The 17798-nt window shown below is 44.8% G+C and overlaps 1 protein-coding gene across 1 annotated transcript in view; it reads right to left on the reverse strand.

The window, feature by feature from the left end:
• Positions 1–9077, reverse strand: part of LOC110490687 (leucine-rich repeat-containing G-protein coupled receptor 5-like) — a 119422-nt gene extending 110345 nt beyond the window's left edge. Inside the window, exon 1 of the mRNA XM_036945432.1 lies at positions 8999–9077. Coding sequence (XP_036801327.1) covers positions 8999–9060 — 62 coding nt within the window. The 5' untranslated portion in view covers positions 9061–9077. The remainder of the gene's footprint in view (positions 1–8998) is intronic.
• Between the last annotated feature and the right edge of the window lie 8721 nt (positions 9078–17798).

A 17798-nucleotide genomic window follows, 5' to 3' on the forward strand; every position in this document is an offset into this window, starting at 1 on the left:
ACCCTCGGTCTGGGGCTCCATGCAAGATCTCACCTTGTGGGGCATCAGTGATCATGAGGAAGGTGAGGGATCAGCCCAGAACTACACGGCAGGACCTGGTCAATGACCTGAAGAGAGCTGGGACCACAGTCTCAAAGAAAACCATTAGTAACACACTACGCCGTCATGGATTAAAATCCTGCAGCGCACGCAAGGTCCCCCTGCTCAAGCCAGCGCATGTCCAGGCCCGTCTGAAGTTTGCCAATGACCATCTGGATGAGGAGAGGAGGAATGGGAGCAGGTCATGTGGTCTGAGGAGACAAAAATAGAGCTTTTTGGTATAAACTCCACTCGCCGTGTTTGGAGGAAGAAGAAGGATGAGTACAACTCCATGAACACCATCCCAACCGTGAAGCATGGAGGTGGAAACATCATTCTTTGGGGATGCTTGTCTGCAAAGGGTACAGGACGACTGCACCGTATTGAGGGGAGGATGGATGGGGCCATGTATCGCAAAATCTTGGCCAACAACCTCCTTCCCTCAGTAAGAGCATTGAGGATGGGTGGTGGCTGGGTCTTCCAGCATGACCCAAAACACACAGCCAGGGCAACTAAGGAGTGGCTCCGTAAGAAGCATCTCAAGGTCCTGGAGTGGCCTAGCCAGTCTCCAGACCTGAACCCAATAGAAAATCTATGGAGGGAGCTGAAAGTCTGTATTGCCCAGCGACAGCCCCAAAACCTGAAGGATCTGGAGAAGGTATGTATGGAGGAGTGGGCCAAAATCCCTGCTGCATTGTGTGCAAACCTGGTCAAAAACTACAGGAAACGTATGATCTCTGTAATTGCAAACAAAGGTTTCTGTACCAAATATTAAGTTCTGCTTTTCTGATGTATCAAATACTTATGTCATGCAATAAAATGCAAATTAATGACTTAAAAATCATACAATGTGATTTTGTGGATTTTTGTTTTAGATTCCGTCTCTCACAGTTGAAGTGTACATATGATAAAAATTACAGACCTCTACATGCTTTGTAAGTAGGAAAACCTGATGAATCGGCAGTGTATCAAATACTTGACAAGGCAAGAAGGGCATTCTATGCCATCAAAAGGAACATAAAATTCAACATTTCAATTAGGATTTGGCTAAAAATACTTGAATCAGTCATAGAGCCCATTGCCCTTTATGGTTGTGAGGTCTGGGGTCCGCTAACCAACCAAGACTTCACAAAATGGGACAAACACCAAATTGAGTCTCTGCATGCAGAATTCTGCAAAAATATCCTCTGTGTACAACGTAAAACACCAAATAATGCATGCAGAGCAGAATTAGGCCGATACCCACTAATTATCAAAATCCAGAAAAGAGATGTTAAATTCTACAACCACCTAAAAGGAAGCGATTCACAAACCTTCCATAACAAAGACATCACCTACAGAGAGATGAACCTGGAGAAGAGTCCCCTTAGCAAGCTGGTCCTGGGGCTCTGTTCACAAACACAAACACACCCTACAGAGCCCCAGGACATCAACACAATTAGACACAACCAAATCATGAGAAAACAAAAATATAATTACTTTACACATTGGAAAGAATTAACAAAAAAACAGAGCAAACTAGAATGCTATTTGGCCCTAAACAGAGAGTACACAGTGGCAGAACAAACAAAGACCCAAACTTAAGGAAAGCTTTCGCTGTGTACAGACTCAGTGAGCATAGCCTTGCTCTTGAGAAAGGCCGCCGTAGGCAGACATGGCTCTCAAGAGAAGACAGGCTATGTGCACACTGCCCACAAAATGAGGTGGAAACTGAGCTGCACTTCCTAACCTCCTGCCCAATGTATGACCATATTAGAGATACATATTTCCCTCAGATACCACAGATCCACAAAGAATTAGAAAACAAATACAAATTTGATAAACTCCCATATCTACTGGGTGAAATTCCACAGTGTGCCATCACAGCAGCAAGATTTGTGACCTGTTGCCACAAGAAAAGGGCAACCAGTGAAGAACAAACACCATTGTAAATACAACCCATATTTTTGCTTATTTATTTTCCCTTGTGTACCTTAACCATTTGTACATTGTTACAACACTGTATATATATAATATGACATTTGTAATGTCTTTATTGTTTTGAAACGTCTGTATGTGTAATGTTTACTGTTAATTTTTATTGTTTATTTCACTTTTGTATATTATCTACCTCACTTGCTTTGGCAGTGTTAACACATGTTTCCCATGACAATAAAGCCCCCTGAATTGAATTGAATTGAATTGAGAGAGAGACAGAGAGAGAGAGAGAGACAGAGAGAGAGAGAGAGAGAGAGAGAGACATAGAGAGAGACAGACAGAGAGAGAGACAGAGAGAGAGAGATACATAGAGAGAGACAGACAGACATAGAGAGAGACAGACAGAGAGACACAGAGAGAGACAGACAGAGAGAGATAAAGAGAGAGAGAGAGAGAGAGAGACAGAGAGAGACAGAGAGAGAGAGAGAGAGAGAGAGAGAGACAGCGAGAGAGAGACAGAGGGAGAGACATAGAGAGAGACAGAGAGTGAGACATTGAGAGAGAGACAGAGAGTGAGACATAGAGAGAAAGACATAGAGAGAGAGCGAGAGACAGAGACAGAGACAGAGAGTGAGACATAGAGAGAGAGACAGAGTGAGACATAGAGAGACAGAGAGTGAGACATAGAGAGAGAGACAGAGTGAGACATAGAGAGAGAGACAGAGAGAGAGAGCTCTGATTACTGAATACCTAATCTAACTATTCCTGGTACTCTACTACTTACAACCACTACTACCCTCTCTGTGACATGTGACAGTGTTTCACTATGCCCCGAGAGAGAGGGGAGAAACCAGACACTGTTCACCTCTCCCTACCGCCTGCTCCTCACCCCTCTCCTCCCCTCACCCGCTCTCCTCCCCCTCCCCTCCCCCCTCTCCTCCCCCCTCCCCTCACCCCCTCTCCTCACCCCATCTCCTCAACCCTCCCCTCACCCCCTCTCCTCACCCCCTCTCCTCAACCCTCTCCTCAACCCCTCTCCTCCCCCTCCCGTCCCTTCCCCCCTCCCCTCACCCCCTCTCCTCACCCCCTCTCCTCAACCCTCTCCTCACCCCCTCTCCTCCCCCTCTCCTCACCCCCTCTCCTCACCTATTTTTGACCAGTGTGCCCTCCAAGTAACTGGCAAAATAAAGGAAACACTTGAGTAAATCACGGACACAAAGTATTGTATATTGAAAGCAAGGTGTTTCCACAATAGGTGTGACTCCTGAGTTAATTAAGCAATTAACATCACATCATCTTTAGGGTCACGTATATAAACATTCCCAGTTGCCCATTATTTTGTCTTCCACGGCTAGAAGAATAGATCTCAGTGACTTTGATAGAGGGATCTGAAAGGACAACAGGGGGTATAAACAACGATCTATATAAACCCTGGATTGTTATTGGTATGTATTGGCCAATGAGAGGCTTAGAAGTCACCGGTCGGCCATATTGCCACTCCTCAGTAGGAGCAGTCCTTCATAGGAATTAATGGAATTCTACAGTATTTAAATGTAATGTTTCAAGGACAAAATTACATGTATTTAAGTATTTTTTTATTGTTGTCATGGAGACAGTAACATTAACAATCTCCCAAAAAAATCTATTTTATGAATTTTTTAGAAATGTTTTTGATTGAGTGTTTCCTTTATTTTGGCAGCTACCGTTTCTGACCAGGGTCCATAGGGGCCATTCTATAGGGAACAGACAGCCGGCCCCGCCCCCCTGGCCCCGCCCCCTGGCCCCGCCCCCTGGCCCCGCCCCCCCTGCGTACACCAGTCAGATGTTGACCCAATTCATTCATGTGTCGTCCCGTTGCTGACGCAGCCTAATGTAGCCTATTGCTGGTGGGTCCGTCCAGGGGGCTCGGCGCGGAGGAGCTAACACTCAGCCAAACTGTTATGTGTGTCTGGGAGTAACTGAACCTGAGAGGGTTGCTATACTCTACCCTGCTTCCAAAACAGCTGTATGGTAACGACCTGAAATCCTCTACTCTCCTCAGTCCTCGTGAACACCCTCCTATACCAACCCTCCAACCTTACCAGCTCCCCCATTCCATCCCTGCCCCCACAAGCCACCACTCGTGGACCCCCCCCCCCCCCCCCGCCATCCTGTGCCCCCATACCACATCGCCCCCCACAAGCCACCACTCGCTCCGAACATTCAACCGCTCGCTTCCCCCTAACCACACTGGCACCTCATACACTTGCCATGTGTCTGTGTGTGTGTGTGCCTGTTTGTGTGTGTGATGAGTGTGTGTTTGCGGTGTGTGACCTGTGAGATGGCACGTCTAACAGAGCTCTAACAGCGCTGACAGAGGGAAGACATTGTTTCCATTCTTGCTGCGTCTACTTTAGGGGGAGGCTCCATAAACAACTCTGTTTTGGTAACAATGTCCTGATTAGATGTCTGTGCTGCTCTGCTGGAGAACGGCCCAGTGTCATCACTCCTGATAACTATTGCATTAGAGAGGGAGATGGTATTACTGCTTTTAACTGGGCTGGGAACATTCAGCTGCCCTGAATACCCAGCATTCCACACTGAACAGTGGTGGTGGAAGACAGTGGAGTCACACACACACACACGCGCACGCACACACACACACACACACACACACGCACGCACGCACGCACACACGCACACGCTCCCAGCCTCAGCTCAGGTTACCAGACTCAGAATAGATAATAGTTATAGATAATAACAGTAGAACACAGCAGGGCTGTCTGTCTGCCAGTAGATGCTGTCTGCCAGTAGATGCTGTCTGTCTGCCAGTAGATGCTGTCTGTCTGCCAGTAGATGCTGTCTGCCAGTAGATGCTGTCTGTCTGCCAGTAGATGCTGTCTGTCTGCCAGTAGATGCTGTCTGTCTGCCAGTAGATGCTGTCTGACTGCCAGTAGATGCTATGTGTTGAGTTATAGATTATAAAAGTAGAACACAGCAGGGCCAGTAGATGCTGTCTGTCTGCCAGTAGATGCTGTCTGCCAGTAGATGCTGTTTGACAGTAGATGCTGTGTGTTGAGTTATAGATAATAACAGTAGAACACAGCAGGGCTAGTAGATGCTGTCTGCCAGTAGATGCTGTCTGCCAGTAGATGCTGTCTGTCTGCCAGTAGATGATGTCTGTCTGCCAGTAGATGCTGTCTGACAGTAGATGCTATTTGACAGTAGTTGCTGTCTGCCAGTAAATGCTGTCCGACAGTAGATGCTGTCTGCCAGTAGATGCTGTCTGTCTGCCAGTAGATGCTGTCTGCCAGTAGATGCTGTCTGCCAGTAGATGCTGTCTGCCAGTAGATGCTGTCTGCCAGTAGATGATGTCTGTCTGACAGTAGATGCTGTCTTACAGTAGATGCTATCTGACAGTAGATGCTGTCTTACAGTAGATGCTATCTGCCAGTAGATGCTGTCTGCCACCAGTAGATGCTGTCTGCCGCCAGTAGATGCTGTCTGACAGTAGATGCTGTCTGACAGTAGATGTTGTCTGACAGTAGATGCTATCTGCCAGTAGATGCTGTCTGCCAGTAGATGCAGTCTGACAGTAGATGCTGTCTGACAGTAGATGCTGTCTGACAGTAGATGCTGTCTGCCAGTAGACTCTGACAGTAGACTCTGTGTGTCGAGTTAGATAATAACACTGTAAGCGATGATCCAGTTGGTGGGGTAGTTTCCAGGGATCATCTACATTCCAGGTAATTACTTAAAAATCTGGGGTAAACTGCCAAAAACATTCAACATCCTCGGGTTTCTATGGTTTTGTGTGAGAATACAAGACTCTTAGTAACATGAGCACAGAAATTATTCTGTATGAATTTCATTCCTGGAATTAGTTTGGGCCATAATTCTAATCTCTGTCTAACGCTCTAGGGTTTTTAATGATCCCATGTATAGTAACTGTTAGTGCAGAGGGTTTACCTACTGTATCGACTAGTGGTTCCCAACCAGGGGTACTAGGAGGGGGGACTTGGCCAGTCCACAGGGGGTACATGAGAAGACTCATAACACCATAAGCCTACTGGTTAAATGAGAACGAATCAAATTGAATGTTATTGGTCAGATACACGTGTTCAGCAGATGTTAATGGGAGTGTAGCGAAAAGCTTGTGTTTCTAGCTCCGATAGTGTAGTAATATCTAACATGTAATATCTAACAAATTACACAACATACAGTGGGGCAAAAGTATTTAGTCAGACACCAATTGTGCAAGTTCTCCCACTTATTAAAAAGATGAGAGAGGCCTGTAATTTTCATCATAGGTACACTTCAACTATGACAGTCAATATGAGAAAAAAAATCCTGAAAATCCCATTGTAGGATTTTTAATTTATTTATTGGCAAATTATGGTGGAAAATAAGTATTTGGTCACCTACAAACAAGCAAGATTTCTGGCTCTCACAGACCTGTAACTTCTTCTTTAAGAGGCTCCTCTGTCCTCCACTCGTTACCTGTATTAATAGCACCTTTTTGAACTTGTTATCAATATAAAAGACACCTGTCCACAACCTCAAACAGTCACACTCCAAACTCCACTATGGCCAAGACCAAAGAGCTGTCAAAGGACACCAGAAACAAAATTGTAGACCTGCACCAGGCTGGGAAGACTGAATCTGCAATAGGTAAGCAGCTTGGTTTGAAGAAATCAACTGTGGGAGCAATTATAAGGAAATGGAAGAGACCACTGATAATCTCCCTCGATCTGGGGCTCCACGCAAGATCTCACCCCAGAATCCCAGAACCACACAGGGGGGATCTAGTGAATGACCTGCAGAGAGCTGGGACCAAAGTAACAAAGCCTACCATCAGTAACACACTACGCCGCCAGGGACTCAAATCCTGCAGTGCCAGACGTGTCCCCCTGCTTAAGCCAGTACATGTCCAGGCCCGTCTAAAGTTTGCTAGAGAGCATTTGGATGATCCAGAAGAAGATTGGGAGAATGCCATATGGTCAGATGAAACCAAAATATAACTTTTTGGTAAAAACTCAACTCGTCGTGTTTGGAGGACAAATAATGCTGAGTTGCATTCAAAGAACACCATACCTACTGTAAAGCATGGGGTTGGAAACATCATGCTTTGGGGCTTTTTTTCTGCAAAGGGACCAGGACGACTGATCCGTGTAAAGGAAAGAATGAATGGGGCCATGTATCGTGAGATTTTGAGTGAAAACCTCCTTCCATCAGCAAGGGCATTGAAGATGAAACGTGGCTGGGTCTTTCAGCATGACAATGATCCCAAACACACCGCCCGGGCAACGAAGGAGTGGCTTCGTAAGAAGCATTTCAAGGTCCTGGAGTGGCCTAGCCAGTCTCCAGATCTCAACCCCATAGAAAATCTTTGGAGGGAGTTGAAAGTCCGTGTTGCCCAGCAACAGCCCCAAAACATCACTGCTCTAGAGGAGATCTGCATGGAGGAATGGGCCAAAATACCAGCAACAGTGTGTGAAAACCTGGTGAAGACTTACAGAAAACGTTTGACCTCTGTCATTGCCAACAAAGGGTATATAACACAGTATTGAGATCAACTTTTGTTATTGACCAAATACTTATTTTCCACCATAATTTGCAAATCAATTCATAAAAAATCCTACAATGTGATTCCTCATTTTGTCTGTCATAGTTGACGTGTACCCATGATGAAAATTACAGGCCTCTCTCATCTTTTTAAGTGGGAGAACTTGCACAATTGGTGGCTGACTAAATACTTTTTTTGCACCACAGTATCCCAATACACATACATCTAAGTAAAGGAATGGATTTAAGAATATATAAATATGTGGACGAGTAATGTCAGCGTGGCATAGACTAAGATACAGTAGAATAGGATAGAATACAGTATATATACACAGTATATAACAGGCTACTTCAGGGGTTCTCCGGGCAGAAGCAGAATGCACTCGGTGACACAGTAACCCAAATAGGTTGGGAACCACTGCTACAGATAATACACATCAACACAAGGAGATAAAACACTATATTATATATTTGACCGTAGCGCTTTGGTACAGGAAGTACACTAGATAGGGTTTAAGGTACCACTGGGGACACAACTCTCGACGTCCTCCCTGTGATGCAGTAGCTCTTCTTCTCTTCTCCAGGGACGGGTTCTAAGGTTCCGTCAGGTTTTCATTAGGGAACCGCACATAAGTCTTTGAAGCGGGAACTCGAGCCAGAACAATCTTCGATTTAATTTCCTGAGTTTTGCCCCATTTAACAACTCCTACAAAAGTCAGAGCTCTTTAACAGAGTTTAGAAAATAAAAACATTTTAATGTTGTTTTTTTATGTTTCTGGATGCAGGCCCATTTCGCTGGCTCGTTGTGGCAGCAGTGTACAGAGCGGCTGTGTTCCAAAAGGCCCTCTATTCCCTATAAAGTGCACTACTTTTTGACCAGAGCCCAACGGGAGGGAATGGTCCAAAGTAGTGCAATATATAGGGAACAGGGGGCCGTTTGGAATGCACTCGTGGGTCCCTGTCTTAGCTGGTTGGGTTAGAGAGAGAACTGAGAGACCGGGGATTCCGGTTGGGAAGTTCCTGTCAGTTGCCTCAGTATGTCTACAAGGACATCCAGGCCAGCTGCAACAGGACATACCCACCATCACCTCTCTCTAGGCCAGCTGCAACAGGACATTCCCACCTCTCCTCTCCTCTCCTCTCCTCTCCTCTCCTCTCCTCTCCTCTCCTCTCCTCTCCTCTCCTCTCCTCTCCTCCCAGTAGTTGTGTAACCCTGTAGGTACTACACATACATACAAGCCTTCTGACATCACATAGAACTGTCCTACTCTAATCTAACAAAAAACAAATCACTGTAAATCGCAAGATTGTGAGATTTATTGTAATTGTTTGACATGAACGCCATGGGAACGATGCTAGACCACGATAAGGCTTTGACAGACAGTTTCCCTTCGGTGATAAGGCTGAGAGGGGATCTATTGTATCTCTTATCTGGTTAGGAAGCGGCTGTCATACTCACAGCTCCTCAAGGAAGTGAAGGTTGGAGAGGGCACCGGAGGACAACAGGGTCAGGTTGTTCATACTCAGATCACTGTGGAAAGAAGAGAGAGGGAGGAGAGAGGGAGAGAGGGAAAGAGAGAGAGAGAGAGAGAGAGAGAGAGAGAGAGAGAGAGAGAGAGAGAGAGGGAGAGAGAGGGAAAGAGAGAGAGGGGAAGGAGAGAGAGAGAAAGAGAGAGAGAAAGAGGGGAAGGGGAGAGAGAGGCAGAAATAGAGATAGAAGAGAGAGGGTGGAGAGAGAGAGAGAGAGGGAGAGAGAGAGAGAGAGAGAGAGGGAAAGAGAGAGAGGGGAAGGAGAGAGAGAGAAAGAGAGAGAGAAAGAGGGGAAGGGGAGAGAGAGGCAGAAATAGAGATAGAAGAGAGAGGGAGGAGAGAGAGAGAGAGAGAGAGAGAGAGAGAGAGAGAGAGAGAGAGAGAGAGAGAGAGAGACAGAGAGAGAGAGAGAGAAAGAGGGGAAGGGGAGAGAGAGGCAGAAATAGAGATAGAAGAGAGAGGGAGGAGAGAGAGAGAGAGATTAACATTACAGATCACAACACTTTTCCAGCTGTTCTGTTTATGTATTGAGAACTGAAACATCATGTGACTAAGCTCCAAAAGTTGAGTGAAACTGTTAAAATGCGACAATTTAATCGTTCGTTTCCCCCCCAACTCATAATTTCAGCAAATTTTCCACTGTCAGTTATACGTCTTTATTCTGTGGGTGTTGGATTTCTGGAAGAGTGCAAGAATACAGCTGTGCTGTGCTGAGGTCACACACACACACACACACACACACGCCCCGGAGATGACAGCAGCTCAGCGTACTACATGTTGTAACCTAGTATGTTCACATGGTTTAGCAATATCTCCAAGGTTTCCCTTCCTCAGCGCAGCGATCTCCTAAATCTCACCCCCCGTCCCCCCCCGTCCCCTTATCTCAGATTTCAACAGAGCCAGGTGGAGTTCATCCAGAAGCCCCAGAACAAACACCTGACTGTACAGTCCGATCCCTCCACTTCACACCACATCAAAGGGAACGGCGAGGGGAAGGAGAAAGGGGGAGGAGTCAACACAACACCTTGATGAGATACATACACATCCGACACTAAGACAGAGGGGAACACATTCCCTTCAAAGGGAACGGCCAGGGGAAGGAGAAAGGGGGAGGAGTCAACACAACACCTTGATGAGATACATACACATCCGACACTAAGACAGAGGGGAACACATTCCCTTCAAAGGGAACGGCCAGGGGAAGGAGAAAGGGGGGAGGAGTCAACACAACACCTTGATGAGATACATACACATCCGACACTAAGACAGAGGGGAACACATTCCCTTCAAAGGGAACGGCCAGGGGAAGGAGAAAGGGGGAGGAGTCAACACAACACCTTGATGAGATACATACACATCCGACACTAAGACAGAGGGGAACACATTCCCTTCAAAGGGAACGGCCAGGGGAAGGAGAAAGAGGAAGGAGTCAACACAACACCTTGATGAGATACATACACATCCGACACTAAGACAGATGGGAACACATTCCCTTGGCAGGAAGCTGGGGACTGAGGAGGGTCAACACTGACTGGCCTGACAGGACAGGGGGGCACTGTGCAGTCAGTGGACCTGGGATAGAGTGGCACCTGGACAGCTCCCTATTCCCTATATATAGTGCACTAGGGCCCATAGGACTCTGGTCTAAAGCAGTGCACTACAAAGGGGATAGAGGTGTCGTTTGGGACATATTAGTACAGCAGGGCAGTGAAGTGACACCAACAGGGGTCTTAACAGAAACCTCTGTCAATGCTACAAAACAGCTCTCGGACCAACCGTGTGTGTGGCTGAGTGAGTGAGGCTGTGGGTGTGTGTGGCTGAGTGTGTGTGTGTGTGTGTGTGTGTGTGTGTGTGTGTGTGTGTGTGTGTGTGTGGCTGAGTGTGTGAGGCTGTGGGTGTGTGTGGCTGAGGGTGTGTGTGGCTGAGTGTATGTGGCTGAGTGTGTGTGTGTGTGTGTGTGTGTGTGTGTGTGTGTGTGTTAACCTGCAGCCTCCACGGCCGTGGGAACTAAACTGTAAACCATCGTCTTTCAGACTTCTAGGAGTTGTAAGTCTCTGTCCCAAAAGACTCCCTATTCCCTATATAGTGCACTACTTTAGACCAGGGCCCTATTCCCTATATAGTGCACTACTTTAGACCAGAGCCCTATTCTCTATATAGTGCACTACTTTAGACCAGAGCCCAATTCCCTATATAGTGCACTACTTTAGACCAGAGCCCTATTCCCTATATAGTGCACTACTTTAGACCAGAGCCCTATTCCCTATATAGTGCACTACTTTAGACCAGAGCCCTATTCCCTATATAGTGCACTACTTTAGACCAGAGCCCTATTCCCTATATAGTGCACTACTTTAGACCAGAGCCCTATTCCCTATATAGTGCACTACTTTAGACCAGAGCCAATGGGCCCTGGTCAAAAGTAGTGCACCTTATAGAGTGCCATTTGGGATACACTATGAGATTCAGAATAGTTTTCAGATAAGAGTTAGTCAGAGTAATGGGTAGACAGGACAGTATATCAGGGCCTTTAGATAAGAGTTAGTCAGAGTAATGGGTAGACAGGACAGTATATCAGGGCCTTTAGATAAGAGTTAGTCAGAGTAATGGGTAGACAGGACAGTATATCAGGGCCTTTAGATAAGAGTTAGTCAGAGTAATGGGTAGACAGGACAGTATATCAGGGCCTTTAGATAAGAGTTAGTCAGAGTGAGGGGTGGACAGGACAGTATATCAGGGCCTTCAGCTACGCCAATGAAAACAAATCAAGGAAATAAACAGAAAAGAACTCCCAAAGAGACAAAGGCCTTGACTGAACAATCGTTAAATAACAGCATCTGTAATACCAAGAGGAGGAACACACACATGGTTCTGAGCTCCTCCGGTCACTAAACCAACACAACTGGGCTTGCAATTTACACAGAGTCAACAACAACAACCATGTCAGGAATAAACACACAACTACCTGTCCACAACCACAGATGGACTGTTACAGTTGTAACAGTTGATTTGGTCCATCTAATTATCTAGATAGTCTTTGAGAAGCTGAAGTGTCCATCTAATTATCTAGATAGTCTCTGAGAAGCTGAAGTGTCCATCTAATTATCTAGATAGTCTTTGAGAAGCTGAAGTGTCCATCTAATTATCTAGATAGTCTATGAGAAGCTGAAGTGTCCATCTAATTATCTAGATAGTCTATGAGAAGCTGAAGTGTCCATCTAATTATCTAGATAGTCTTTGAGAAGCTGAAGTGTCCATCTAATTATCTAGATAGTCTATGAGAAGCTGAAGTGTCCATCTAATTATCTAGATAGTCTATGAGAAGCTGAAGTGTCCATCTAATTATCTAGATAGTCTATGAGAAGCTGAAGTGTCCATCTAATTATCTAGATAGTCTATGAGAAGCTGAAGTGTCCATCTAATTATCTAGATAGTCTATGAGAAGCTGAAGTGTCCATCTAATGATCTAGATAGTCTATGAGAAGCTGAAGTGTCCATCTCATTATCTAGATAGTCTATGAGAAGCTGAAGTGTCCATCTAATTATCTAGATAGTCTCTGAGAAGCTGAAGTGTCCATCTCATTATCTAGATAGTCTATGAGAAGCTGAAGTGTCCATCTAATTATCTAGATAGTCTCTGAGAAGCTGAAGTGTCCATCTCATTATCTAGATAGTCTATGAGAAGCTGAAGTGTCCATCTAATTATCTAGATAGTCTATGAGAAGCTGAAGTGTCCATCTAATTATCTAGATAGTCTATGAGAAGCTGAAGTGTCCATCTAATTATCTAGATAGTCTTTGAGAAGCTGAAGTGTCCATCTCATTATCTAGATAGTCTATGAGAAGCTGAAGTGTCCATCTAATTATCTAGATAGTCTTTGAGAAGCTGAAGTGTCCATCTCATTATCTAGATAGTCTATGAGAAGCTGAAGTGTCCATCTAATGATCTAGATAGTCTATGAGAAGCTGAAGTGTCCATCTAATTATCTAGATAGTCTATGAGAAGCTGAAGTGTCCATCTCATTATCTAGATAGTCTCTGAGAAGCTGAAGTGTCCATCTAATTATCTAGATAGTCTATGAGAAGCTGAAGTGTCCATCTAATTATCTAGATAGTCTATGAGAAGCTGAAGTATCCATCTAATTATCTAGATAGTCTTTGAGAAGCTGAAGTGTCCATCTCATTATCTAGATAGTCTATGAGAAGCTGAAGTGTCCATCTAATTATCTAGATAGTCTTTGAGAAGCTGAAGTGTCCATCTCATTATCTAGATAGTCTATGAGAAGCTGAAGTGTCCATCTAATTATCTAGATAGTCTTTGAGAAGCTGAAGTGTCCATCTCATTATCTAGATAGTCTATGAGAAGCTGAAGTGTCCATCTAATTATCTAGATAGTCTCTGAGAAGCTGAAGTGTCCATCTAATTATCTAGATAGTCTATGAGAAGCTGAAGTGTCCATCTAATTATCTAGATAGTCTATGAGAAGCTGAAGTGTCCATCTCATTATCTAGATAGTCTATGAGAAGCTGAAGTGTCCATCTAATTATCTAGATAGACTATGAGAAGCTGAAGTGTCCATCTAATTATCTAGATAGTCTATGAGAAGCTGAAGTGTCCATCTAATTATCTAGATAGTCTATGAGAAGCTGAAGTGTCCATCTCATTATCTAGATAGTCTATGAGAAGCTGAAGTGTCCATCTAATTATCTAGATAGTCTCTGAGAAGCTGAAGTGTCTATCTAATTATCTAGATAGTCTATGAGAAGCTGAAGTGTCCATCTAATTATCTAGATAGTCTATGAGAAGCTGAAGTGTCCATCTAATTATCTAGATAGTCTTTGAGAAGCTGAAGTGTCCATCTCATTATCTAGATAGTCTATGAGAAGCTGAAGTGTCCATCTCATTATCTAGATAGTCTCTGAGAAGCTGAAGTGTCCATCTAATTATCTAAATAGTCTCTGAGAAGCTGAAGTGTCCATCTAATTATCTAGATAGTCTATGAGAAGCTGAAGTGTCCATCTAATTATCTAGATAGACTATGAGCAGCTGAAGTGTTCATCTAATTATCTAGATAGTCTCTGAGAAGCTGAAGTGTCCATCTAATTATCTAGATAGACTATGAGAAGCTGAAGTGTCCATCTAATTATCTAGATAGACTAAGAGCAGCTGAAGTGTTCATCTAATTATCTAGATAGTCTATGAGAAGCTGAAGTGCAGCATTGTGGTTCTGAAACTCCTCTGGGTATGGGGCCAGGCCAACAGCACAGTGTGATTTACAGCTTCCCTGCTTGTTTTAGTTGGAAGGTTGTCAGGTCTGTTGTATTACAGTAGACAGACAGACATACGAGGCAGAGGGACTCAAACCATCTAAATGTGTGTGTCTGAACACAGTGAAATGGCAGGTCATGTGATTTCCAGCTACAGTGGTAGCTTAGCGTACAAGTCACAGCCAATCTACTCTCTCATCACTACACGTGTGGGGTTGTTATTTTGACAACACCACAACAGATGGTAACTAATGATCATTTTTTTCATTTTTAATTTGATTGGGATCCACATTAGCTGTTGAAGAAGCAGCTGCTATTCGTCCTGGGATCCCCATTGGCTGTTGAAGAAGCAGCTGCTATTCGTCCTGGGATCCACACAAAACATCGAACATGACAAAATACAGAACACTAATGGAGATGGGCCTTCTGTATGAAATATGAACCCAGCCTGGGGGGCAGGATATTGATTACATGACACAAAGCCACATCACAGTAATCTAATTATAAGTGGTGTTCTATTCCATGTAAAAACCCTAAAGGTTCTGAGCACTTGTGGAAATGTCATATGTCAGTGATAGTGTTTTCGGAAAGTATTCAGACCCCTTGACTTTTTCCACCTTTTGTTACGTTAAAGCCTTATACTAAAATTGCTTTAAAAAAACATCCCCCCCCCCCTCATCAATCTACACACAAAACCCCATAATGACATCACAATACCCCATAATGACATCACAAAACCCCATAATGACATCACAATACCCCATAATGACCAAACAAAAACAGGTTTTTAACTGAAATATAACATCTGCTTAAAAGTTTTCAACTCTTTTCTCGGTACTTTGTTGAAGCACCTTTGGCAGTGATTACAGCCTCGGTGTAACGGCAGATTTCCTCCTCTTTGTCTGAAGAGGAGTAGCAGGGATCGGACCAATACGCCGCATGGTAAGGGTCCGTGTTTTAATAGAAAAGACTGAACACTATGAAATACAAAAACAATAAAGTGAATATAAACAAACACCCACAAACCAACAGTGAAACCCAGGCTACCTAAATATGGTTCTCAATCAGGGACAACGATAAACAGCTGCCTCTGATTGAGAACCATATCAGGCCAAACACAGAAATAGAAAAACATAGAAAAACAAACATAGACTGCCCACCCCAACTCACGCCCTGACCATACTACAATAAAGACAAAACAAAGGAAATAAAGGTCAGAACGTGACAGTCGAGTCTTATTCGGTATGATGCTACACGCTTGACACAACTGTGTTTGGGGAGTTTCTCCCATTCTTCTCTGTAGATCCTCTCAAGATCTGTCCGGTTGGATGGGGAGCGTCGCTGCACAGCTATTTTCTCTCCAGAGATGTTCGATCGGGTTCAAGTCCGGGCTCTGGCTGGCCCACTCAAGGACATTGAGAGACTTGTCCCAAATTCACTCCTGCATTGTCTTGGCTGTGTGCTTAGGGTTGTTGTCCTGTTGGAAGGTGAACCTTCACCCTAGTCTGAGGTCCGGAGCACTCTGGAGGAGGTTTACATCAAGGATCTTTCTGTACATTGCTTGGTTCATCTTTCCCTCGATCCTGACTAGTCTCCTAGTCCCTGTCGCTGAAAAACATCCCCACAGCATGATGCTGCCACCACCACTATTCACCGTAGGGATGGTAACAGGTTTTCTACAGACGTGACACTTGGCATTCAGGCCAAAGAGTTCAATCTTGGTTACATCAGACCAGAGAATCTTGTTTCTCATGGTCTGAGAGTCCTTTAGGTGCCTTTTGGCAAACTCCAAGCAGGCTGTCATGTGCCTTTTACTGAGGAGTGGCTTCCGTCTGGCCAATCTACCATAAAGGCCTGATTGGTGGAGTCCTGCAGAGATGGTTGTCCTTCCGGAAGGTTCTCCCATCTCCACAGAGGAACTCTGGAGCTCTTTCAAAGTGACCATCGGTTTCTTGGTCACCTCCCTGGCCAAGGCCCTTCTCCCCCGATTGCTCAGTTTGGCCGTGCGGCTAACACTAGGGAGAGCCTTGATGGTTCCAAACTTCTTCCATTTAAGAATGATGGAGGCCACTGTGTTCTTGGGGACCTTCAATGCTGCAGACATTTTTTTGGTTGCCTTCCCCAGATCTGTGCCACGACACAATCTTGTCTCAGCGCTCTACGGACAATTTTTTCGACCTTATAACTTGGTTTTTGTTCTGACATGCACTGTCAACTGTGGGACCTTATATAGACAGGTGTGTACCTTTCCAAATCATGTCCAATCAATTAAATTTACCACAGGTTGGACTCCAATCAAGGCTGATCAATGGAAACAGGATCCACCTGAGCTCAATTTCGAGTCTCATAGCAAAGGGTCTGAGTACTTAGATAAATAAGGTATTTCTGATTTTTATTTGTAATAAGTTTGCTAGAATTTCTAACAACTTTTTTTGCTTACTCATTATGGGGTATTGTGATGTCATGAGGTATTGTGATGTCATTATGGGGTATTGTGATGTCATTATGGGGTATTGTGTGTAGATTGGTGAGGGGGGGGGGAGTATTTCATACCTTTCAGAAAAAGGCTGTAATGGAACAAAATGTGAAAAATGTCCAGGGGTTTGAATACTTTCCAAAGGCACTTCATAAATAAATATGTATGTGTGTGTGTGTGTGTGTGTGTGTGTGTGTGTGTGTGTGTGTGTGTGTGTGTGTGTGTGTGTGTGTGTGTATGTGTGTGTGTGTGTATGTGTGTGTGTGTGTGTGTGTGTGTGTGTGTGTGTGTGTGTGTGTGTGTGTGTGTGTGTGTGTGTGCGTCCGTATGTGTGTGTGTGTGTATGTATGTGTGTGTGTATGTGTGTGTGTATGTGTGTGTGTGTGTGTGTGTATGTGTGTGTATATGTGTGTATGTGTGTGTGTGTATGTGTGTGTATATGTGTATATGTGTGTATGTGTGTGTGTGTGTGTGTGTGTGTGTGTGTGTGTGTGTGTGTGTGTGTGTGTGTGTGTGTGTGTGTGTGTGTGTGTGTGTCTGTGTACGTACGTGCTTGTGCATGTGTAGGTGCCTGTTTGTGAGTATGTGTGTGCGCTTTTGTGTGTGTGTGTACATGCTTGTGTGTGTAGATCTCGGGGTGTTAGTGAGGGGCCAGAAGGGGGCGGAGGGAGGGGCCACAGCTACTCAGTGTCTTTCCCAAGGGTCTAAAGTATCACACTGATTCTCTCTGAGGAGGAGAGTTACCGACTGATTCTCTCAGTTACCGACTGATTCTCTCTGAGAGTTACCGACTGATTCCCTCTGAGAGTTACAGACTGATTCCCTCTGAGAGCTACAGGGCAGCTGAAACACATAGGGAAGGCTCCCCCCCCCCCCCCCCCCCCCCCCCCCCCCCCCGACCCCCGCTCTGGAGGACAGTCACTCTTGTCCCGAACACACAGAGAGAGCGGCCCAGCAAAACAAAGGCTGGCTTGTAGCCAGAATACT

The sequence above is a fragment of the Oncorhynchus mykiss genome, chromosome 15 (assembly GCF_013265735.2).
Source record: "Oncorhynchus mykiss isolate Arlee chromosome 15, USDA_OmykA_1.1, whole genome shotgun sequence".
Lineage (NCBI taxonomy): Eukaryota > Metazoa > Chordata > Actinopteri > Salmoniformes > Salmonidae > Oncorhynchus > Oncorhynchus mykiss.